The following is a 24,531-nucleotide window of genomic DNA, read 5'->3' as shown; positions in this document are numbered from 1 at the left end:
TAGCTATTATTTTTTCAAACATTCTCTTTCTCTTTCTTCTTCTGGAACTCTTAATTTATGTATGTTGATATGTTTGTGTCCCACAGGTCTATTAGACTCTGTTCATTTATCTTCATTCTTTATTCTTTCTGCTCTTCAGACTAAGTTAAATAGATTAGTCTTCAAATTCAGTGATTTTTCTTCTGCCTGTTCAAATCTGCTCTGGCACCCTCCAGTGAATTTTTCAATTAATGTACTTTTCAACTCCAGAATTTGTTTGGTTCCTTCTTATAATTTCTATCTCTTTATTAATATTCTCTCTTTCTTGAAACATTGTTCCCCTGGTTACATTTAGCTCTTTTCCCATGGTTTCTTTTAGCTCCCTGGGCATATTTTACACAGTGAACTTATTAAACTTTTTGTCTAGTAATTCCAGTGTCTGTGCTTTCTCAGGGACAGTTTCTATTCCTTTCTTCTGTGTAAAAGTCATACCTGCTTAACATGGATGGAACTGGAGGGTATTATACCAAGTGAAGTAAATCAGTCAGAAAAAATATCATATGTTTTCACTCATATGTGGAATTTGAGAAACTTAACAGAAGACCATAGGGGAAGGGAAAGAAAAATAAGTTACAGACAGGGAGGCAAACCATGAGACACTCTTAAATACAGAAAACAAACTGAGGGTTGATGGGGGTGGGGGTGGGGGCAGGGAAAATGGGTGATGGGCATTGAGGAGGGCACTTGTTGGGATGAGCACTAGATGTTGTATATAAATGATGAATCACAGGAATCTACTCCCAAAGCCAAGACTACAATGTATACACTGTATGTTAACTAACTCGACAATAAATTATTTAAAAATAAGTAAATAAATAAAGCCATACCTGCTTGTTTATTGGCATGCTTAATTTTTTTTGAAACTAGACTTTGTAAATTTTTTTTAATGTTTATTCATTTTTTGAGAGGGAGAGAGAGAGGCAGAGCATGAGAGGGGGAGGGGCAGAGAGAGAGGGAGACACAGAATCTAAAGCAGGCTCCAGACTCCCAGCTGTCAGCACAGAGTCCCACGTGGGGCTCAAACTCACGAACCAAGAAATTATGACCTGGCCAAAGTTGGACGCTTAACCAAGTGAGCCACTCGCCCCTGAAACTGTACATTTTAAATATTACAGTGTAGTAGCTCTAAAAATCAGATTCTTCCCTCTCCTCGGAATTTGTTACTTTCTGTGGATAGCAGTCATTTGTTTAGTGGCCTTTCTAAAAAGTTTTTGTAAAACTATATTCTCTGTGGGGTGCCTGGCTGGCTCAATTGATAGGGCATGCAACTCTTGATCTCAGGGTTGTGTGTTCAAGCCCTATGTTGGGTGAAGAGATTACTTAAAAATAAAATCTTAAAAAAACACTGTATTCTTTGTCACATGTAGGTCTTTGAAGTCTCTTCCTTTAGCTAGTGTTTAAAGAGATATTTTCTTAAATGCCTCAAACAGAAGAAATAGAGTGAGGAAAGAGAAAAAGAGAAGGAAAGGAAAGAAATGGAATGGAATGGAATGGAATGGAATGGAATGGAATGGAATGGAATGGAATGGAAAGGAAAGGAAAGGAAAGGAAAGGAAAGGAAAGGAAAGGAAAGGAAAGAAAAGAAAAAAGAAAAGAAGAGGAAGGAGGGAGGGGGGAGGGAAGGAAGAAAGAGAAAGGCAGAGAGAGAAGGAAAGAGAGAGAGAAAGAGAGAGTGAGGAAGGAAAGAAGGAAGAAAGGAATGAGGTGACTGGTGGTTCAGTCAGTTAAGTGTCCGACTTTAGCTCAGGTCATCATCCCATGGTTCGTGGGTTTGAGACCCATGTTGGGCTCTGTGCTGACAGCTTGGAGCCTGGAGCCTGCTTCAGATTCTGTGTCTCCCTCGCTCTCTCCTCCTCCCCCTTTCATATTCATTTGTTCTTTCTCTCTCTCTCTCTCAAAAATAAATAAACATTAAAATTTTTTTAAAAAGGAAGGAAGGAAAGAGAGAGAGAGGAAGGGAGAAAAGAAAGAAAGAGAGGAAAGGAAGGAAAGAGAAGAAAGAAAAGAGAGGGGGGAGGGAAAAGAAAAAGAAACTCTCCTAATCTTTGCAGACTAACTTTGTGTTGGAAGACCCCATCAATGCTTAGCCAAGCCATTTTTCAACTCTACTTTAGCCTTCATTTCCTACTTGTGGTGATCATAGAGATCAGCCAGAGGTGAAAGCTTGGGATCTTCTCAAGTCTTTTCTAAGTATGTGTCCTGCCCTGGGCATTTATGGCTCTCTAAACCCTTCCATATACATGGGAACTTGTCAATGCCTTCATTTTCCAAAGTCTCTTTTTTCCTGGATTTCACCATGTCCTTTGTTTACATCACCACTACCCTGATTTTCATAGTAATCACTTTCTTACATTTCTCTATAGATAGGAACCCATGTATACATCCCTGAAACTAATTCTTCAAGTTTAATTGTAATTTTTTAAAAAATTTGATAGGTCTTTTAAGTCTTCATTCCTTTTTCTCTTTCCTTAAACTTTATTTGTTGATGAACCCAGGCAGTCTGACTGGTAGAATTTGCCAGTCTGGATTTTGCTGACTGCACACTCATGGTGTAGCTCAGCATTCTCCTCTGTCCTCTATTTCCCGGAAACAGGCAGCTGGATCCAAAGGCTAGATCAGATTCAGGTTTCATCTCTTTGGCAAGATTGTATGTTCTGTTCTTTCACACCAGGCATATAATGTCTGGCTGTCTCTCCTTTTATGACAGTAGCAGCCACTGATGCTCATGGCCTAGATCCATTACTTCACTGGGGGATGAAAATAGTGATATCCTAATTCTATCATTTCTTTTTTCATTTATTAACTGGGATACTTCTTTTTTATTGTAAACATTTTTTATTTTAATATTTTAATGTTTATTTATTTTTGAGAGAGAGAGAGACAAAACACAAGCAGGGGAGGGGCAAAGAGAGAGGGAGACACAAAATCTGAAGCAGGCTCCAGGTTCTGAGCTGTCAGCACAGAGCCTGATGTGGAGCTCAAACCCACGAACATGAGATCACAACCTGAGCTGAAGTCGGACGCTTAACCGACTGAGCCACCCAGGTGCCCCTGGGATTTTTCTGTAAAGAGAGTTTCCCCTGACTATGTAATATTACTCAGTAATATGATTTATATAAGGTTAGTAATGTATGATTCTTTCTCTTAATTTAACAGTTGTTTTTTTTTAATTTTTTTTTTCAACGTTTATTTATTTTTGGGACAGAGAGAGACAGAGCATGAACGGGGGAGGGGCAGAGAGAGAGGGAGACACAGAATCAGAAACAGGCTCCAGGCTCTGAGCCATCAGCCCAGAGCCCAACGCGGGGCTCGAACTCACGGACCGCGAGATTGTGACCTGGCTGAAGTCGGACGCTTAACCGACTGCGCCACCCAGACGCCCCAATTTAACAGTTTTTGAGATAAAGGATTAGTTCCTTATTACCCTCCAAAGTGACATTAGTGTTTCGGTATCATTGCAAACTTATAGATTGTTTGATGAGTTTCAATCCATTTTAATTATTATCCTTATTAAAGCTCAAAGTGCCCCATCTTTGTCCAGTAGGAGCCTCTTCTTCAAGTTGTTTCATGAGTCCTTTTGACATGACCCCAGTAATCTTTGATAGCTTCCTTGCTATGTGCATGACAAGATACTCCTGACCCAACTATTTCTTGCCCGAGACCTGCAGTCAATCATTTCTCTAAGAATCTCTAATCTGTCTGTTTTGTTTGTTTGTTTGTTTGTTTTAGTAAGAAATGGTCTTTCAAAATCAAATTGTGGGCAGTAAGGATGCATAACAGTTTAGCGGTCAATGTTCTAGATCTTTCATGAGTAAGGATGAAATACGTTAGTAATTTATACTGATGTTTCAAATTTAAATGTGAAACTACATGGTTTTTACTTAGTTTTGTCTATATGTTTCTCCTTTCTTCCATGATTATTACTGGTTCTCAAGAACACAAAGGAGGGGCGCCTGGATGGCTCAGTCAGTTAAGCGTCTGACTTGGGCTCACATCATGATCTCTTGGTTCATGAGTTTGAGCCCTGTTTCAGGTTCTCTGCTGTCAGCACAGAACCTGCTTCAGATGCTCTGTCTGCCTGTCTCTCTCTCTCTCTCTGCCCCACCCCCACTCATGCTTTCTCTCTCTCAAAAAAAAAAAAAAACATTAAAAAAAAAACGACACAGAGGACAACACAACTAAACTGTCCAGTAATTACCCATCTGCTTTATCCTGTATTACACACACAACAGTCTCAAAATGACACGACTACTAGTATCTCCACTAAGCTGACTTCTAACAATGGTTTTAAATTTTTTTGCATTAACTCTCCCCAGTCCCCCCCATTTAGTCATAGTGTATCTTCCCTGCCAGAGGACAGATTCATTATATGCTGGAATCTCTTGTTAACCCACAATTATGATTATTTCTACAATTATGTTTAATGCTCATCCGCATCCTAATGTTGATGCATCTCTAGTCATTCTGGTTGGCTGAAACTTGTTCTTCACCAGATTCCAAAGGAAGAGCTCAAGGGAACAGTATCATCCAAATGTTTTAATGATCAGTGACAGTTTCTCCATGTGCATGATACTTGGAGGTCAGTTATACTGCATCTAGAATTCTTGGTTCACATTTTCTTCCTTCAAGTATCTTAAATATATTACTCCGTTTCCTTTAGCAGAAAGCATTACCAGAAAAAAGTCTGTCAAACATTTTCTTTTCCTTATCCAATTGAGATGCTCACAATGTCCTCTACCTCTTTCCTTTAGAGTCCAATAATTTTACTAGAAAGTCCTGGGGTTTATTGTTCTCAATCCATATTCTCAAAGTGTGCTCTTTCAATATATGATTTTAATTATTTTATTTCAGGTAACTTTTCTTAATTACAGGTTTGTGTTTGGTCTGTCCCTTTGTTTTTGTTTCAAATTCAGGGACTCCTATTATATTTATGTTGGATCTTTTCTTCCCACATCTTCAATATTCATCATTTTCTCTTGAATCCTTTTTATCTCTTCATTTCTTATAGATTTTTAAAAATCTCTTCCATTAATCTAATATTTCACTTAAGCTATTACCTATTGTGCCTCATTGCTCTTAGTTGCATCTTCAGCTTTTTTTCCTTTGAAAGAGAGAAAACACACAAGCAAGCAAGAGAGCAGGGGAGGGAGGGAGGGAGGGAGGGAGGGAGATTGAGAGAGAGAGAGAGAGAGAGAGAAGAGAGAATCCCAAGCAGACTCCATGCTCAGTATGGAGCCCGATGCAGGGCTTGATCTTAAACCTGTGAGATCATGACCTGAGCCAAAATCAAGAGGCTGACGCTTGCGTTTCATGGGTTCAAGCCCCACATTGGGCTTTGTGCTGACAGCGCAGAGCCTGGAGCCTGCTTCAGATTCTGTGTCTCCCTCTCTCGCTGCCCCTCCCTGACTCGTGCTTCCTCTTTTTCTCTCAAAAATAAACATTAAAAAAAATATTAAAAAAAAAAAAAAAAAAAGAGTCTGACACTTAACCAACTGAGCCACCCAGGCACCCCACATCTTCATTTTTGAAATGACTTTTATTTCTAATTCTTTTAAAAAAAAATTTTTTTAATGTTTACTTTTGAGAGACAGACAGACAGAGTGTGAACAGGGGAGGGGCAGAGAGAGAGGGAGACACAGAATCCGAAGCAGGCTCCAGGCTCTGAGCTGTCAGCACAGAGCCTGATGCAGGGCTAGAACCCACGAACCATGAGATCATATCTGAGCTGAAGTCGGACACTTAACTGACGGAGCCACCCAGACGCCCCTATTTCTAATTCTTTCCTGAGTTTTGTCACTTGGCCTCTGTTCTTTCCTATCTCATATCATTTTCTTAAACATTTACCTAGTTCTGAAATAACATGCTACAGTTCTCTGTTTTGTGGACATGTCTTTCTGGTAGGCTTCCATTATCTACAGGAGTATTATTCTCCACTTTATTCTCTTTTTTCCTTTCATAATAATTCTCTGTGGGATTTTACCTCAATCTCTTTCTTGTATACTCTTTTATACTCTTTCCTGAACTTTTTTTTTTTTTTAATGTTTATTTTGGAGAGAGAGAGAGAAAGCACATGTGTGAGGCAGAGGAGGGGCAAAAAAAGGGAGACAGAGGATCTAAAGCAGATTCTGCACTGACAGCAGAGAGCCTGATGTGGGCCTCAAACCCACCAACCACAAGATCATGACCTGATCTGAAGTCAGATGTTTAACCAACTGAGCCACCCAGCTGCCCCTTCCTGTACTTTTAGAAGGTGTGGTTCTAACTACATTAGCTCCCTCTTTTGTGCTGTGTTTCAAGGTGGGGTAGCTTCAGGTCATGATTTCACAATTGCATGGGTTCAAGTCCCACATTGGACTCTGTGCTGACAGTGCAGAGCCTGCTTGGGATTCTCCATTTCCCTCTCTCTCTGCTCCTCCCCCACTCACACTTTTTCTTAAAATAAATAAAAAATAAACTTAAAAAATTTTTTTAAAGATGTGGCCTCATTTAAGATTTCTTTGTTCTGTTTCCCTCCTCCAATTTTATCTGGACCTTTTCCTCCTTCATCTCTGGGCCCCTACCCTGCTCAATTTTTATTCCACTCCCAATATTTCTCCTAGGTGGGCAGGGGGTGGGAGAGTGCCGGCCCTGAAGGGAGCCCTGGATGGTCAGTCTTCAAAGTTTACAAGATCCAGACTGTTCTAGGCACTCTGGAAACTATCAAGAACTTCTTGCACTAAGCCAGTACTGGAATGAGCAACGCCCTTCCCACCATCAAGGGCTATTCTCACATCAGCCCATCATACCTTCCAGTGGATATTTATTGAATGCCCTCTGCTTTGTCTCCTTCAGAGGCTAACACTGTGCAGTTATGGCTCTTAGTAAAGATATCTTTTTAACTAGTTTGGGTTTCAATGCTTCCCATCGGTTTTTAGCTCTGCTCTCAAATTGCTCTGTTTCAAGAGGAAACTCAGGGAGATTAAAAAACGCTGTCACCACTGCTACTGTTGCCACCTTCTTCCCCGATTTTACCGTAGATTTTTAAAGCCCTTAGAATTATTCTATGGAAAATTTTGTTGAACAAAATGCCTTAAACATAACATTTTCAAAAATAAAACAGGTGAAACAGAAGAAAATCGATCCATTTTTGTCTGCTTACCTCACAAAGTGTGAACAAGTTGTATCTTGTATTATAATCAGTCCACAAGACCACAAAAAAGGCATTCACGGAGACGATACTAATCATAATTATCTTAAAGAGATGACTCATTATGACTCTCTTCACAAATTGCTGACATTGAGCATCTTTCCTTCTGTCAAAAAGTTGAAGCAGAGGTACGATTATCTTACAACAGAACTAGATCCCAAACATTACACATTTTTGTAGGGATGAGGGTCTGCTCTATCCTCTCTGTGAATGTAAATTTAAATATACTGGGGCACCTGGGTGGCTCAGTCGGTTAAGCGTCCGACTTCAGCTCAGGTCATGGTTTGTGAGTTTGAGCCCCATGTCGGGCTCTGTGCTGACAGCTCAGAACCTGGAGCCTGCTTCAGATTCTGTGTCTCTCTCTCTCTCTGCCTCTCCCCTACTTGTGTGCTCTCTCTCTCAAAAATAAATAAAATGTAAAAAAATATATTTTTTTAATGTAAATACACTTTCACATTGCAACACAACATGAGACTCCTGGCTGGCTCAGTTGGAAGAGCATTGACTCTTGATCAGGGTCATGCGTTCGAGCCCCATGTTGGGTGTCGAGATTACTTAGATAAATATTATTTAAAAATTGCAACACAACACTAACTGAATAACCACTGAAATATGTATAATGATCCCTAAATTGTTCTGTCCCCACTCAGTTATTTAGTACCTTCACTTTAGACCTCGGTGGGGGGGAGGGGGGGAGAAGGGGGGAGTTACCACTACTTCTCAAGCAAAACAAAGCATCATCTTCATTTACTCATTCAACAAATTCTTATCGAATGAGTACTACATGCCAGGCAATATAGCAGACACTGTGCATATAAGGTGAGCAAACCTCAATCCTCTCAGTCTAGTAGGAAAAACTGGTAATCCAATAATCACCCAGACAAGTACTCACAAATTAATGATAAAAAAAAAGAAAAAAAACAACAACTGGACACTCTAGGAAAAAACAGGCACACAATCAATTTACGAAATAAATATAAATGGTAATGAACATTCAGTAGCATTACTAACCAAGGGAATGCAAATTAGGTGAAACCACCATTTTTGCTTATAAAGTTAGCAGACTTAAACGTAACAGCATTTAATGCTAACAATAGAGGCATTCTCATAAAATGCCAGGAGGAATGTAAATTGGCAAGCTCCTCTGAAAAGCCTTAGCACTGAGTGTATCCTCTGATATAAGGAACCTACCTACCCTAAGAGAATACAATCTGGAATGAAGTGACTATGGCCAAACACGTGCATCCCAGCATTATTTATAGTAGTGAGAACTTGAAAACAATTTAAAAAGTCTAGCAAAAAAGACTAGTTAAGTACACTATGGCATATCCATCTCATGGAATATTATATAGATACTAAAATATATCTGTGCATTTTTGATGATTTGAAAAATGATAATCCACTGTATAGCAAAAGACAAAAACAAGATACACAACTCTGTATACTCAAAATTATCTCAAATGTACAAAAACAGGTAGAAAAAACTGAGTAGGAAACATGCCAAAATGTCACTAGTATCTGCCTATGGAAAGTGAGCTTACAGGTAATTCTTTTTCTTGGTTATTTATATTTATCTGTGCTTTGCAATTTTTCTCAAAGAGTATGTATCACTTTTTCCCATTATATGTATCAAATGAATACACTCTCATAACAGTAAATACAGAATATATATACTATTATAATCTATAAAAACAAGATGTATGATTTCACTGTCTGATGTGAGATCAGGTCTATTATCCCCCCAAAAAATCTTCAAATTTTCTAACACAGTAGCTAATAAAAGCAAAGTAAAAATGACAAAAAGGTAAAAAGTAAAAAAGGGCAACAGAGAGTCAAATTCAGTGTACGGGTCAAATAAGAGCACAACTGAATGTTGACTTAAATAGCCAGTCATAATATTAAGGCTAAAGAAGCAAAGGGTTTGGCTAAGCCTCCACCAACCTTACCAGCCACAGAAGGCAGATTCTCAAGGGCATGCACCTTGTTTTGGGCAGCGGAGGAGCGTGTACGGGAAGAGGCTAAGAGAACATTGATACCCTGCCCCCAAGCTGCCATTTGCGCATTTCTTAACAAGCAAGAGAAATAAAGAATATTTACTGAAAGCTCCCAAATCTCGAATAGAATGGCTTTGAGGCATTATCCAACAGCGAGCTTGAAATGACTCTTGTGTCCTTCTGGTAATGAAACTGTTGAGGCATTTTCCCAAAAAAATTTTCCGTTTTTATTCTTTGCTTTAATCATCCAACAGAAAATCTATGCTCAGAGATCTCCTTGGCATCTAGATCCCGAGAGGCCACAGAGCAGGGCCCACAAAAGGAACCCTTGCTTTATGAGGTCACTCTTGGGCATTCCAGTATAGTGGTAGTCTGCAGTTCCCTGGAGTAAAATCCTCCCCATCTGACCTATGCAGACAGCTTGTCTTCCCTGGGAGACTAAGCACCTCAGGTCAGCCAAAGGGTTATGAGTACACAGGAACTATAAAGCTCCAGGCTAAAGGTGAGAGACAGATGCTAGAGCTAAAGCAGACAAAAGCCCTTCCTTCTTCAGAAGTATCCCCATCGGATAGACAAAGTCCCTTAATGTGTTAGAAAGAGATAAGGGTCATATAAGAGGGAAAAACAAAGTTCTCTGAGTTCTAGAAGCCAATAGCATAACTCTAGGGCACAAGACTGGACTGGAGACACCAGGAATGACAGAAAAGATTTTGATGGGTTTGGGGCTAGAACACAAGAAAACATAGAAACAGAGAAGGTTAGCCATGCCCAGCACTAGCTAACTGGGGGGATGTAATTGTGTGCATACGATCCTCCTAAACAGAGTTTAGGGGATAAGCCTGTGGGGTAGAGATACTTTATGTGCATGAGCAATAGGGTTTTTGCTCAGTTCAATTCTTGGGATTAATATATTCACCATGCTTTCATACTCCTACCTAACCCCTTTGGTTTCCAAGGCAAATCTAGACAGAGTGATCTGAGGAGCCCTGTGCTGCACTAAATCCTTAGTGGCTAAATTGATCAAATTTGTGCAAATGTAAATTCTTGATCGCTAAGAAAAGGAAGTAACTACCGCAAAGCCTTTGTTGTCACAGGCATTCTAAAACACATGTATATGACTGTTCCTGTTAGGAAAATATTCTTGGAGGCAACCAATACACCGAACTGGGAAATAACATCTGATTTATTCAGTTTCTCCATTTAAAATCATCAACAGTGAAGCATGAAGAACCACTCTGATTAATGTCCCCAAGATTCATACTTCAGCTTCTTTCTCTACATTCTCTCCCTCAGGGATCAGCTCTTCCTATACCCCCTACTGCCTTCTTTGGTCACATGCCCCCTAAATTCTTCTGGGCTTGTGGCTGACATTCCCACAGTGGTCTCCTGGAGCAGCTGCTGGGAGACAGTCTGAAACAGTTCTCCACCTGAATCTGTTTCCACCTTCCCCCAATACATCAATGCGCCCACTCCCCCTGGGGCACACAGAAGGCCCTTTGCAGGTGTGTGCTGTATGAGTATACAGATGGATGGCATCAGGGATCCTCATGCTCACTCAAGTAGCTGAGCATGCTGCAAGCCCATCCCCGGGAACCCCAAAGGTATACATACCTCCATGCCTTCCCTCTTTAAGCATCAAAGCACACTTTGGGGGAGAAATAGAGAGGAGATTAAGAATGTAAAGAAATCTTTCACAATGCTTGCAGGGGTGAAGAAAGTTGGCCAGCTGGAAGCAGCAGAGAAAAGTCCAGTTGTTCTTAGTATACCATTTCAGCACAGCTAAGCCCATCTGCATGTGGTTTCTGAAGTCACTGATGAAGATATCTAGTCCGGGAATGGAACTCCAGCTGGTGAAGAGAAGCGACAAGAGGCGACAAGCTCATCCAGGGTCCACTGAAATCATCCATATTTTCTCATGGACAGGTGGACAGGATGGGAACCCTGGAACAAGAAGCCAAAGGGCCACCTCTTCTACCCTTTTGGAAGCAATCCACACTTGGCCCCACTTGGGGACACACAAGCTGAGCATGGCAGCTTGGGGACTCAAGTCTTCTGGCCAAGAGTCATTCCTTTAATCGTCCCAAGTAACTGGCACTGAAACAAAAAGTTCACATATTCTAGCCAAACCCTTTTACAGCCCTTGCTGTTTTGTAGGAAATTCACAAAACTGTAAGCTACAGAGTTCAACCAGCTTATTTTTGAACATTGGATGAGAAAGCAGATAGACTTGCCCCAGACCTCTATGAGTCCTGCAATCCTTCAACACTCTAACGGGAGTCAGGTTTGTGTCCAAGTACAATATACCTGCTGCTGCTTTCTGTCTAGAGCAAAAACATGAAGAACCATGCTTATTCTGTTGAGCCAAAGATCTCCTAACTCCTACCAACACCAGAAAGTAACCATTATTTTCACGACTTTCATTAACTTCAGTTTATGAAAGGAACTGTCAAACATGCTGGCACCTGGTTTGTTATCTATGGAAGTCATACAAGGGGTCGTAGTTCATGTCTCTAACTCCTCTGGGCTCCAGAGATCACTTAGAAAGAAAATGGAGGGAAACCAAAGTTTACCATATCAGAGAAACCACTGCCATCACACAAAGGTTTGGAACAAAAGGGAATTTGGGGGCCTCCAACTCGGACAGTGTCTTTTTAGGCTGACATGTCAGTTACTTGAAGAATGTCTGGAGATTCATTCTGTTGGAATCTACCACAATGAGTATTTCTACAGCCTTCTCATACGAGATCTCTAATTCTCTACAGTAAAGTTTGTGAGTTCCAGCAGACGCAACAACCCTTAACAAGGACCTTATGTCAAACCCTCATGTAGCTGCTAATTAGTAGATGCATTCTCGGGTCTTCACCACTGCAATTACAAGCCATATCCTGCTCCCTCCACTGTGTTAATATGTGGTGTATGTTAACAGCCAACAAGTTGAGCCCCTCAGGCTTGCATTCAAAATAAGGGGAAAGGTTTCCATTCAGGGTACAGTGAAACAAGTTAAATGACACCAAAAGGAACAAATTCAGAAGGTGGGATCCTCTACAGTACACCTGACCCCACTTACACAATAAGTCAATGACATGGGGCAAACAGGGAAAGAAGGGGAGCTTGCTGGCTCTAGATTGAAAGAATAAAGAGAGCAGATGTGATGGGTGGACTCACATGGATCCTAATTAGAACAAAATTACTGTCCAAAGGCATTCCTGACCTTCCAGGAAATTTGATTTTGCCTGGGTACTTGGTGATATCAAGAAATTGTGGTTTATATTGTTTGGTATAATAGTAGCATTATGGTTTATACAAGAAAATGACCATATTTTCTAGAGATATTTATGAAGGATGTAAGGGTAAAATGACATGCTGAGACTAAGTTTCTAAGCATTTTTTCTTAATTTTTTTAATGTTTATTTATTTTTGAGAGAGAGAGAGACAGAGTGTGAACAGAGAAAGGGCAGAGAGAGAGGAAGACAGAATCCGAAGCAGGCTCCAGGGTCCAAGCTGTCAGCACAGGGCCTGACGCGGGGCTCAAACTCATGAACCAAGAGATCATGACCTGAACTGAAGTCGGATGTTCAACTGACTGAGCCACCCAGGCATCCCTAGTTTTTAAGCTATTTTAAAGCTTTTTAGCAAAGAAGAGAGAAATGGAGAATTATATGAAGTAACTGATGTAAATTCTTGGTAATTGTTAAATCTGAGTACATAAGGGTTCAATGTACGATTCACTTTATTTTTAAATATGCTTAAATTTTTTCATGTTTAAAAATTCATGTGAAAAAACTGAAGCACTGAGCTAAAAATCTTTGGTAATAAAATGTATAAAAGTTCCAAAAAAAAAAAAAAAAAAAAAAAAAGTTTAAAAAAAAAAAAAAAAAGGGGCGCCTGGGTGGCGCAGTCGGTTAAGCGTCTGACTTCAGCCAGGTCACGATCTCGCGGTCCGTGAGTTCGAGCCCCGCGTCGGGCTCTGGGCTGATGGCTCAGAGCCTGGAGCCTGTTTCTGATTCTGTGTCTCCCTCTCTCTCTGCCCCTCCCCCGTTCATGCTCTGTCTCTCTCTGTCCCAAAAATAAATAAACGTTGAAAAAAAAAAAAAAAAAAAAGTTTTAAAAATGTATAAAAGTTCCTCAATCTACAATATAGGAAAGACTTTACAAAAAACATAGCTTTAGGGCACCCTGCTGACTCAGTCGGTAGAGCACGTGACTCTTAATCTGAGGTTGTGAGTTTGAGCTCAATGTTGGGTGTAAAGATAACTTAAAAAATAAAATCTAAAAAAACCAACAGCTTTGCCTTTTCCTCTAAAAAAAATTCTAAGAAGCAGAATCTCTCAGCAGCCACAGAACCTGGGTGGCCCTTATCTCTCTTCCTTCCCCGCACACTCCATGTCCACAGGGCGAACTGACAATACCTGTCTCACCCAGGCCAAGAGACCTAGCCAAAAACTGGCTTTCCAGAGCTCAGCCTCCTTGTCCTGTTCTCATGTGGTTTCTGTGACTGGGGCCAGGGTTGGGTGAGGAGGGGAAGGTTTGCTTATCGTAGCATACTGATTTTTCTGGTCTCTGAAATGAGGTGGATTACAAAGATTATCCCTGTTAAATCCTACTACCATAATGCTTCAAGGGATGAACACATGTTCCTTGGACAGATATATATATATTCAAATGACAGATATTTATAGGCATATATATAGATATATATGTTCTTTTTTATATATAAAAAATTATATATATTATAATATATAATTATATATTAAATTATATATGTATAATAAATTATATATATGTATCATATATATATATAATTTTTAAGCTTATTTATTTATTTTGGGGGGTGGGGAGAGAATCCCCAGTGCAGGGCTCAAACTCACAAACCGAGATCATGAGCTGAGCCAAAAACCAACAGTTGGATGATTAGGCGCCCCTATATATAAATTATTTTAATCTACATTCTAATCTGATTAATAGGTACATTCCTGAGTTCCTTCACAGAACACTATTATTGCAATTTTTAAATAATAGATTACTTTATATTCCATTTTACTCCTGTCAGTGACACACAAAACAAATAGAGCTTATCATTAGATAAAAGCTCAGTAACTTCTAACTCAGTGGCTACAGACCCTCAGTTCAGGAGTCACAAATGGCAAATGATTTTTAAAAATGACCTTGGTTCCTCCTTCACTCAATAAGTCAAATAATGACCTGGCAAGTTGGTCACTGTGACAGTGAGTCCTTATACCGCCCCATGTTGCCAGAAGCCATGGATAAGACACTTGCCCTCTTCTTCAACTCCCTGTCTGAAAATGATAAAACACAAGAAAGCTTACCCAATTTTCGTGACTTCTGTAACCTAATTAATTACATAGGTATAATAGCAGCTAAAATCCAAATCAACTTTGGCATCATAAGAATTATTGTATGCGGTTAAAACCCTTTACCTACAGGGTTCACTGTTTTTCTACCGTACAACTATCCTCCAACACAGTGCATTGGCAAAGTCACCATAATCACTTGGATTTCTGGGTTATAAAATGTGTGAATACCCCCCATCCCAATTTCTGGTTTTCAAGAATGCTATTTCTCCGGTGCCTGGGTGGCTCAGTAGGTTAAGCATCCCACTTCATGTCACGTCATGATGTCACAGTTCATGAGTTCTAGCCCCATATGGGGCTTTGCAGTGACAGCACGGAGCCTGGAGCCTGCTTCAAATTCCATGTCTCCCTCTCTCCCTCCCCCACTTGCTCATGCGTGCGCTCTCTCTCTCTCTCTTTCTCAAAAATAAAAACAAAACAAAACAGAGAAAGAATGCTATTTCTCTCTTTGACTATTATGAATATAATTACCTTGGTTGGTTTGCCTCATGTTTACAATTAGAAATAATGAAAAATACCTCAGGCTCAAGTTTAAATCATTTTGTAATTAAGCACTGATTGTACAAGACTGTGCAAAAGGTGAGCTTAAATTTACAACTTAATTTGTTCACGTAAACTGCCTTCAACATACATGACAACTAAGATGTGTACAGGGTTTGACATGCATTTTGGAAGAAATCACACAGAAGCAGCTGCTTTTTCAATAAACTTGGCCAGTTTCACATCTCTCTTGGTCAGTCCACCATAGTCATGCGAGGTTAGGGTTATCTGCACCTAAGAGACACAAAGGTAGTTTTTAAAACCTGTAGCTTGCAATTCATGGTACTCATCTTTGGTGGTTCAGAAATCAATCTATTATTCACATTCACATTCACATTTGAGAATTAGGGAGGTTAAATGATTTACAAAATACTACATTACAAATCATCACAGCATTTCCAAAACCCAGTAAACTCCAGGGACAGAGTCTGCTTCAGGCTGGGCCCAGCAGCCGCCCAGGGATAAAAAGGTCCTCTCATATGAAGGGCAATTCAGCTGCCAGCATCTCAAATCTTGTCTCTCAAAAAAAAAAAAAAAAAAAAAAAGAGAGAGAGAGAGAGACTAAGGTTCCATTTTAACTCCCATTACTTTAATTACATGACTATTTTCAGGCCACTGAGAAAAACCAAGCTATCAAATGTAATATCTTAGCAACCACGTTCAGAAAAGCCCATTTCCAAATTAGGGAAGCGGGGTGGGGGTGGGGTGGAGGAACAGATTGTCACTTCTTGAAAAATAAATTAAAAAGCAAAAGCAAAATTATGGACAAAGAGAGGAAACTAGGAAAGAAAAGTTTATCGTGGTACCTGCATGTTCTGAATTATTCTAATAAATCCCAAGTACATCAGGAAATTTTCTCTTTTTTCAAAGAGGACTTTTAAAGAGAAAACAGAACTGCATAGAAATCTAGAAGGTAAGATATTCCAAATGTCATGGCCATAAAGGCAAGGACATTTTTCGGGGGGTACCATGATTGTCCCTACTGTGCCCCCTAAAAAACTACATAAAATCTTTTTCACCTGCTCTTTGTCTTTAGAAAGCCAGTTCCCACTTAGAATACAGAATTTAATAAACAGTTATTATTTAAAGCACAGTTCTTGAGCATATTTATTTCAATAAGACAAACGAGGCCCTATCTTTCTTATTTGCTACCATTTCTTTCACAAATTTATCTGCCTGGCTGATTTTCAAGTGTAATCCGGAAGCCCAACTTGGCCCAGCTCGCTCCTATTAGTTTCAATAGAAGACAAGCACGAAAATAGAGCTTTGTCATTGCTCTCTTGAGCAGATATGAAAATTTGTTACTAATTTGCAATAATACACAGGGATTCTCAGCAAAAGAATGAGAAAGAACACTTTCATAAAGCACAATGACACTTGGCTGCAGAGGATGACAAGGAAGAATGAAGTTTCCTGAACCCCATAGCTAAGGTGATCCCCAAATAAGGCAATTTAGTTACCTTGTTATACACATTGAACCATTCCGGGTGGTGATTCATCTTCTCGGCTTGCAGGGCAACTCGGGACATAAAGCCAAATGCCTGCATGAGATGGAGCTGAAACTGATTAGTGGCACTGCCCTCTACCCTGGACCTGAGACAGAGAGAGACCAGAGCAATCTAGCCAGATGAAGACAAAGCTAGGATCCTTAGGGAAGCCTGGAGAAATCAAATATGAAAGGGACTGCTTTCCAGAGAGCTGGGGAATGGTGTAGCAGGACCATGAACTGCTGCTCAACAGTGAAAAACAATCAGGCTCAGATAAACAAACCAGGAAATTGGTCTCACCCAGTGACCTGTCTGGACTGTTTAATTGTCCTCAGGACAAGACCCTCCAAAATAGCACGGGAATAATTTCCCTTCAACCTAGTGCCCTGGATCTCACTACCTGGATCCCAATCTTATGGGTTACTTTTCCAGTATCACCACTCCTTTTGTTTGGTGACTGGGTTGCAAACTAAGGCATCGACCCCAAGACTATGGAAAAATAACTTCCAAGTGTGTCTTAAGCAAAAGCACTGGCAGAAATGAAAAACTTCCCCATCCCATTTCCCAGAGAAGACAGGAAAGGATAAAAGACTGTTTTTTGACATCTAGAGTGAAACAGGAAAGACTGTCTTGCCTGCTGTGGGTCTTCTCGCTGTTGCCCAGCACGGCCATGAGGAACAGAAAGCGGACCTCCTCGGGGCACAGGGAGGCAGATTTGGCCACAGGCCTAAGTGCAGACCTGCAGGGCTCTGTCTTCATACCACAGGGAAAGTGCACACCTAATTGTGCTAAGTGGAAGGCAAACCTGTTCTGAGAGGATGATAAACTTTTTTCCTTTTGCTTGTTTTCCAATTTTTATGAAGGCAATCGCTAACAATACGAGGGTCTGTCCCTCGTGTGTCCAGAAAGCAGAAATACTCGGTAAGACTCTAAGGTAATGGCACATTAACTACAAATTTCTAGAATTCATAGGGCAGTACCCATTGTAGCCACATAAACAAATATTCAATTTTATTACCCATATCCAGAAAATCCAATCTGATATTAGCTGAGCCATGTTTTTCAGATCACCCAACTGACAGAAGACTGGGTTTCCAAGTTAGTGATAAATACAGAAGATGCCATTTTTTTAAAATATGAAATTTATTGTCAAATTGGTTTCCATACAACACCCAGTGCTCATCCCAACAGGTGCCCTCCTCAGTTCCCATCACCTCCCCTCCCCTCCTTCCCACCCCCCAATAACCCTCAGTTTGTTCTCAGTTTTTAAGAGTCTCTTATGTTTTGGCTCCCTCCCTCTCTAACCGTTTTTCTTTTTCCTTCCCCTCCCCCATGGTCTTCTGTTAAGTTTCTCAGGATCCACATAAGAGTGAAAACATATGGTATCTGTCTTTCTCTGTATGGCTTATTTCACTTAGCGTAACACTCTCCTGTTCCATCCACGTTGCTACAAAAGGCCATATTTCATTCTTTCTCATTGCCACATAGTATTCCATTGTGTATATAAACCACAATTTCTTTATCCATTCATCAGTTGATGGACATTTAGGCTCTTTCCATAATTTGGCTATTGTTGAAAGTGCTGCTATAAACATTGGGGTACAAGTGCCCCTACAAGATGCCATTTTTTAATCCATTCTGTGTCACTCATTATGATTCCTATCACAGAATGATTTTATTCAGGATAAAAACTCCCATTTTGATATTAAAGGCCTGAAGGTTTTACCTGTCAGGAAAAGGAAGAACATTCAAAAAAAATCCACTTAACCATGTATGGAATTATTAGTGGAAAACAATATTCACTCCCCTACCTCTTCTCATTTCATAATCTGATTCTCTAGGTTATGTGAGGGGAAGAACAAGTCAAAAGTGAAAGTCTGTTTTACTTATTCAAATACAGGGCACCTGCGTGGCTCAGTCGGTTAAGCGCTGGACTCTTGATTTCGGCTCAGGTCACAATCTCATGTTCTATGAGATCGAGCCCCGTGTCGGGCTCCGTGCTAACAGCACGAAGCCTGCTCTGGATTCTCTCTCTCCCTCTCTCTCCCTCTCTCTCTCTCTGCCCCTTCCCTGCTCACACTCTCTGTCAAAATAAATAAATAAGCTGAAAAAAATCTTATTCAAATACAGAATTAACCTGCATTAAATGATGTATAATGAGAATTTTTAGTCTGTTTGCCTATAACGCTGTACTCTTGTTTAGCTTTAAAAGGCTTCCAAAGTTAAGCACTCCCCCTGAGAGATAGTAATACAGTCATTAAAGGCAGGGGCTTTTGAACCAGAAAGTGCTGAATTTAAATTCCAACTCTACAACCTGTCACGTGAGCCTCGGTTCTCTGATCACTAAACTGGGGATCATAATAAAAAGCTGTATGTAGTCACCCTAATAAAAATGAGATGGGTGACATACAAGCACTCAGCACAGCCCCTGGCCCCAAGTAAGAGATCAGCAATGGCACACACTGCTACCATGCACTGCTCTGGCCAAACTGCATATGATAAACCCTACAGAATGCAACGATAAGTGAGAATCACGGTCTTGTAAATCGAAGATTCCAGTTGGTGTCTCCAGAAGAATGGCATTTTCCTTTTCCCACATGCCATAAATCCCAGACAAATAGAGAATATACTATGGAGTAATACCCTGATGCACACTGACTGAGGAAAACAGCTTAATGATAAGAAATTAGGTGGGCGGGGCGCCTGGGTGGCGCAGTGGGTTAAGCATCCGACTTCAGCCAGGTCACGATCTCGCGGTTCGAGCCCCGCGTCGGGCTCTGGGCTGATGGCTCAGAGCCTGGAGCCTGTTTCCGATTCTGTGTCTCCCTCTCTCTCTGCCCCTCCCCCGTTCATGCTCTGTCTCTCTCTATCCCAAAAATAAATAAACGTTGAAGAAATTAGGTGGGCAAAGTCAGTTACCCAAGCTCTTAAGCCCTGTGGCCACAATTTCTTTGAACTATGTTACCCTAAAGGTCCAAAGTGACATTTAGCATCCCTTACTATTTCCAAAGAACCAAGTGGATCAAGGGGATGATTTGAACATAGTCAGAAGCGCTCCTCAAATTTTTAATTACCAGCATGCTCTCAGCATGGTAGCAAAATCTACCCTATAACAGATAGGACTTAAAGAGAATACTCATACCCTAAGAGGTGCACTGACCAAAGAAAAACCTACCATACCTACATAGGGCGTAAAAGGGGTGGAAAATAAAGGGCACTTCCAAAGATCCTCCAAATCTGTGTATTCCTCTGCTTTACATATTTCAACTGTCACCTAATATTTGCATTTAATTAAATATCACAAAGCCCAATAAGCCATTTACACAGGATCTACTACTAATTCTTCCCTAGGGAGAGAACGCTTGCTTCTGCTCTGGGAGCAAGGAGACAATTTCATAATCCTTCTTCCATATAACAGAACCAAATAATCCCCCAAATATTTTTAAATCCACAAATTAAAAACATGCATAACAATACTCATTCAAATTAAAGTAAAAAGGATTTCTGCAAGGAAGTGAAATGAGTGGAGAGGAAAAAAGCAAAACCTCAAAAGGGAATTCTGATTATCTGGCATTAATAAAGAAGGAACAGGAATAAACAGCAAAACTGGCAGATGGTGAAAAGCATCTGTCCCTTCTTTCTAAGATTTCTTTTTACAGCCCTAGCTATTTGTTACCAGAATGCCAGTTGGAACCTAAAAGCCTTGAGCTAGCTAAAAGTACAGGCTTTCTAAAACCATTCCATCAAAGAAAACTGCCAGGAGCCCAAGGCAGAATAGACACCACTAACAATCCAGTGAGAAGCTTAGAGGACAGGTCTGAGAAGATGGACAAAATGAACTAGAAATTGATAAGAGTTTATAAGAATTAAAAATAAGTACAGAAGACAAAGTAGATCTAACATAAAGGTAACTTTTTTGAGTAAGACAACAACAAACACAGAAAGAAATTAGAGATATAACTCAAAAATTTTTCCAGAAATAAAAGATTTAAATCTATGGATTGTAAGAATTCAACCATTTCTACACATCCCAGTGAAGTTAGTGAATTTGAAGACTTAAAAAATCCTTTTGGCATCTAGTCAAAAGGATCAATTCATTTATACAAAGAAAAATAACCTGGCGAACTTCAAACTTCCACGTGCCAACATTTAACACAGAAATCAGAGGAGCAATGCCTATAAAGACTTAAGGAAACCAAAGTGCAAAGAATTTTATACCCAACTAAACTGTTGTTCGAATGTAATGCATCCTCTTCATCCTTTCTATGGAAATCTTTATTAAAGGATGAAATATAAGTAACTACAGATGGATGGAAAAATGGTACCAAAGGTACAGACAGTAAGCAACAAACTGACTCAGCTCTAGGAATATATTTAAAACAACTGCAGGGACTGCAGTCATGAAATGCAATGCAATGTTATTAACTATTAGAAGAGATGGAAGAAAAGGGGAAGAAATGGAAAAGGTAAATGAAAGTTTAAAAAGTCCGAAAGTTGAAAGATCCAAAGTATATATATATATATTTTTTAATTTTTTTTAACGTTTATTTATTTTTGAGACAGAGAGAGACAGAGCATGAACAGGGGAGGGTCAGAGAGAGGGAGACACAGAATCTGAAACAGGCTCCAGGCTCTGAGCTGTCAGCACAGAGCCTGACGCGGGGCTCCAACTCACGGACCGCGAGATCATGACCTGAGCCGAAGTCGGCCGCTTAACCAACTGAGCCACCCAGGCGCCCCATCCAAAGTATATTTAAAGCACTCAAACTAAAAATAAAATGAAACAAAACTGCATGGTGAAGGGAAAGTAGAAGAAAGTAGAAATTCAATTTTAATATTGCTCAGTGGGAATATCACTATCTAAAGAAATGCTATCTAAAGGGCTGCCTGGGTGACTCAGTCAGCTAGCTGAGCGTCCAACTTTGGCTCAGGTCATGATCTCTCAGTTCATGAGTTTGAGCCCTGCATTGGGCTCCCTGCTGTCAGTGTGGAACCCAGTTCAGATCTTCTATCCCCCCTCTACCCTTCTTCCGCTGGTTCTCTCTCTCTCAAAATAAATAAACTTAAAAAATAAAATAATAAAATAAAATAAATGTAATCTAAAGAAATAGAGGATTAAGTATGCTGTGTAAAATTATAGGTATAATAGCGTCCACAAGAAAAACAAAACTAATAATAAAAGCATTTACAATTAGGTCAAAGAAAACACAATTCAAACGAAGCAAAGAAAACGCAAATCCATCATGATTTAAATGAAGGGAGAAAAAATTATATCGGCTCTGTCATGGTTAACAAGACCAAACATCTTTCCAATCAATAAACATAAAGAGCCATAATCCAACTGAAAAGAAGAGAACATTGGGGCACCTAGCTGGCTCAGGTGGTGGAGCATGCAACTCCTGATCTCAGGGTCATGAAATTGAGCTCCACGTTGGGTGCAGAGACTACTGCATAATAAGTAAAAACTTAAAAAAGAAAAATAAATAAAACTTAAAAAGAAAAAAGGGTTTGAATGAGTGTCCAACTCTTGATTTCAGTTCAGGTCATGATCTCACAGTCGTGGGAAAGAAGCCCTCGTTGGGCTCTGGGTTGGGCATGGAGACTGCTTAAGAATCTCTCTCTGCCCCTATCCCCTATCAAAAAAAAAAAAAAAAAAATGAAGAAGAAGAAGAGAAAACTACATGAATCACAAAGCAAACCTCAAATGCTGGAAATAAAGACACAGGCAAACGTAAAAAAAATTTTTTTTAATGTATAAAGTGTATCTTCAATGAGGATTGAATAATTATGAATAGCTATAGTACAAATAACATAGCAACAAAATCAATGAGGCAGAGGGGTGCCTGGGTGGCTCAGTCGGTTAAGTGGTCAACTTCGGCTCAGGTCATGATCTCACAGCTCAAAGGCTCATGAGTTCAAGCCCCGTGTCAGGCTCTGTGCTGACAGCTCAGAGCCTGGACCCTGCTTCGGATTCTGTGCCTCCCTCTCTCTCTGCCCCAACCCACTCGCATTCTGTCTCTCTCTCAAAAATAAATAAACATTAAAAAAATTTTTAAATAAAATAAAATATTTACTGAACGCTCACAGAAATTGAACATATATTGGCCCACAAAGAAAATCTCAAAAAATTCCAAAAAGTAGAAACAGTGCTGACGACATCCTCTGATTAAATTAAAAACAAAAGTAGCAAAAAGTACTACCTGGAAATTTTTTTAAATCCTCCTTTTAAATTCTTGATTAAAAGAAGAAATCACAACTGAAACTGAATAGAAATTAATAATGTATGCACTACATACAGGATATGTGTAAAGCAATGATCAGAATAAACATCTTTACATGCTTAAGAAAATGAAAGAGTAAAAACAAATAAATTAGGGGCGCCTGGGTGGCGCAGTCGGTTAAGTGTCCGACTTCAGCCAGGTCACGATCTCGCGGTCCGTGAGTTCGAGCCCCGCGTCGGGCTCTGGGCTGATGGCTCAGAGCCTGGAGCCTGTTTCCGATTCTGTGTCTCCCTCTCTCTCTCTGCCCCTCCCCCGTTCATGCTCTGTCTCTCTCTGTCCCAAAAATAAATAAACGTTGAAAAAAAATTAAAAAAAAAAAAAAAAAACAAATAAATTAAATTCATAAACAAATAAATAAAAATTAATGAAGGCAGGAGAACAAGAATGACTATAAAGAGAACAGCAGATGTAAATGAACATGAAAGAAAAATGGCAAAACTAATAAATCCAAAAGCTGTAAAAATTATGTAACAGAAAATAAGATACTTCGGGGCACCTGGGTGGCTCAGTCAGTTAAGCATCCAACTTCAGCTCAGGTCATGATCTCATGGTTTGTGAGTTCAAGCCCCACATCAACCTCACTGCTATCAGCGCAGAGCCTGCTTTGGATCTTCTGTCTCTCTCTCTCTCTGTCCCTACCCCACCCCTGCTCACTCTCAAAATAAGTAAACATTAAAAATTTTTTTCAAAACATACAAAAAAGTAATTTTAAACAGATACAAGTATTTATCCAAATAAATTTCGAAACATAGGTAAAATAGTTCCTTCATAAAAATTATCAAAACTGATCCCAGAAGACAAAAACATACAAATGAGAGTGACACCGAAAAGTAACAGTTCCCAGTCATTTCAAAGAAAAATTCTATAAAACCTTGAAAGCAGAGTTAACCCTAATACTAACTAAACTGTTCCAGAGCACAGAAAAAGTGGAACATATCCAAATTATTTTTATAAACTACCATAACACTGTCTCCAAATTCCCACAAAGATAGCATATAATAATAAAACTATAGATTGATCTCACATTAAGTAAAATCTTAATAAAGAAAACCTAGCAAAACACCATGAACAAACGGGATTTATTCTAAGGAATGCTCAATATAAGAAATATAATGATATATTTCACCATATTAACCAATCAAGAGAAAAATCATGACTTCTACAAATTCTGAAAAGATATTTGATAAATTCAGTATTTCTTATATATTAAAACTCTTAATGAAATAAGAATATATGGCCTCTCTTTTTGTTGTTATCAATTGTTTTCTCTTTATAGCAAGTAATGAGTACAAAAATTGCTTTATATTTGGAGGGTAATACAGGAACATGTAACCACAGCATCAAAATGTACATACCAAAATTGGCTACATGGGTAATCATCACTGTTGGTTCATCATAACAACAATTAGTAAGAACCCAAATTGGACCCCTCTTTAAATAAAGGAACACATGGGGCAGCTGGGTGGCGCAGTCGGTTGGGCCTCCGACTTCAGCCGGGTCACGGTCTCGCGGTCCGTGAGTTCGAGCCCCGCGTCAGGCTCTGGGCTGATGGCTCAGAGCCTGGAGCCTGTTTCCGATTCTGTGTCTCCCTCTCTCTCTGCCCCTCCCCCGTTCATGCTCTGTCTCTCTCTG

The 24,531-nt window shown here is 39.8% G+C and overlaps 2 protein-coding genes across 9 annotated transcripts in view; both read right to left on the bottom strand.

The window, feature by feature from the left end:
- Nucleotides 1-14,902, bottom strand: part of CATSPER3 (cation channel sperm associated 3) — a 37,283-nt gene extending 22,381 nt beyond the window's left edge. For 2 of the 6 annotated variants that reach the window (XM_045489375.1, XM_045489366.1), the window contains exons 1-2: nt 9,323-12,707; nt 7,178-7,331 (exon numbers count right to left, since the gene is read on the bottom strand). In XM_045489375.1, the coding sequence (XP_045345331.1) occupies nt 7,178-7,331; nt 9,323-9,423 (255 nt within the window). In that variant the 5' untranslated portion in view covers nt 9,424-12,707. Of the gene's footprint in view, nt 1-7,177; nt 7,332-9,322; nt 12,708-14,421 lie in introns of those variants that run through there. The other 4 variants (XM_045489404.1, XM_045489394.1, XM_045489409.1 and 1 more) reach the window with 4 other exon arrangements.
- A 214-nt stretch (nt 14,903-15,116) lies between these two features.
- The window catches only part of PCBD2 (pterin-4 alpha-carbinolamine dehydratase 2), a 53,253-nt gene continuing 43,838 nt past the window's right edge, over nt 15,117-24,531 (bottom strand). For 2 of the 3 annotated variants that reach the window (XM_045489429.1, XM_045489440.1), the window contains 2 exons: nt 16,592-16,672; nt 15,117-15,365 (listed from right to left, as the gene is read on the bottom strand). In XM_045489429.1, the coding sequence (XP_045345385.1) occupies nt 15,270-15,365; nt 16,592-16,672 (177 nt within the window). In that variant the 3' untranslated portion in view covers nt 15,117-15,269. Of the gene's footprint in view, nt 15,366-16,591; nt 16,688-24,531 lie in introns of all 3 variants that reach the window. The other variant, XM_045489420.1, reaches the window with a different exon arrangement.

Source organism: Leopardus geoffroyi, chromosome A1 (assembly GCF_018350155.1).
Source record: "Leopardus geoffroyi isolate Oge1 chromosome A1, O.geoffroyi_Oge1_pat1.0, whole genome shotgun sequence".
Classification (NCBI taxonomy): Eukaryota; Metazoa; Chordata; class Mammalia; order Carnivora; family Felidae; genus Leopardus; species Leopardus geoffroyi.
Note: the sequence above shows the minus strand (reverse complement) of the source record. Positions and strands in the feature narration are given on the sequence as shown.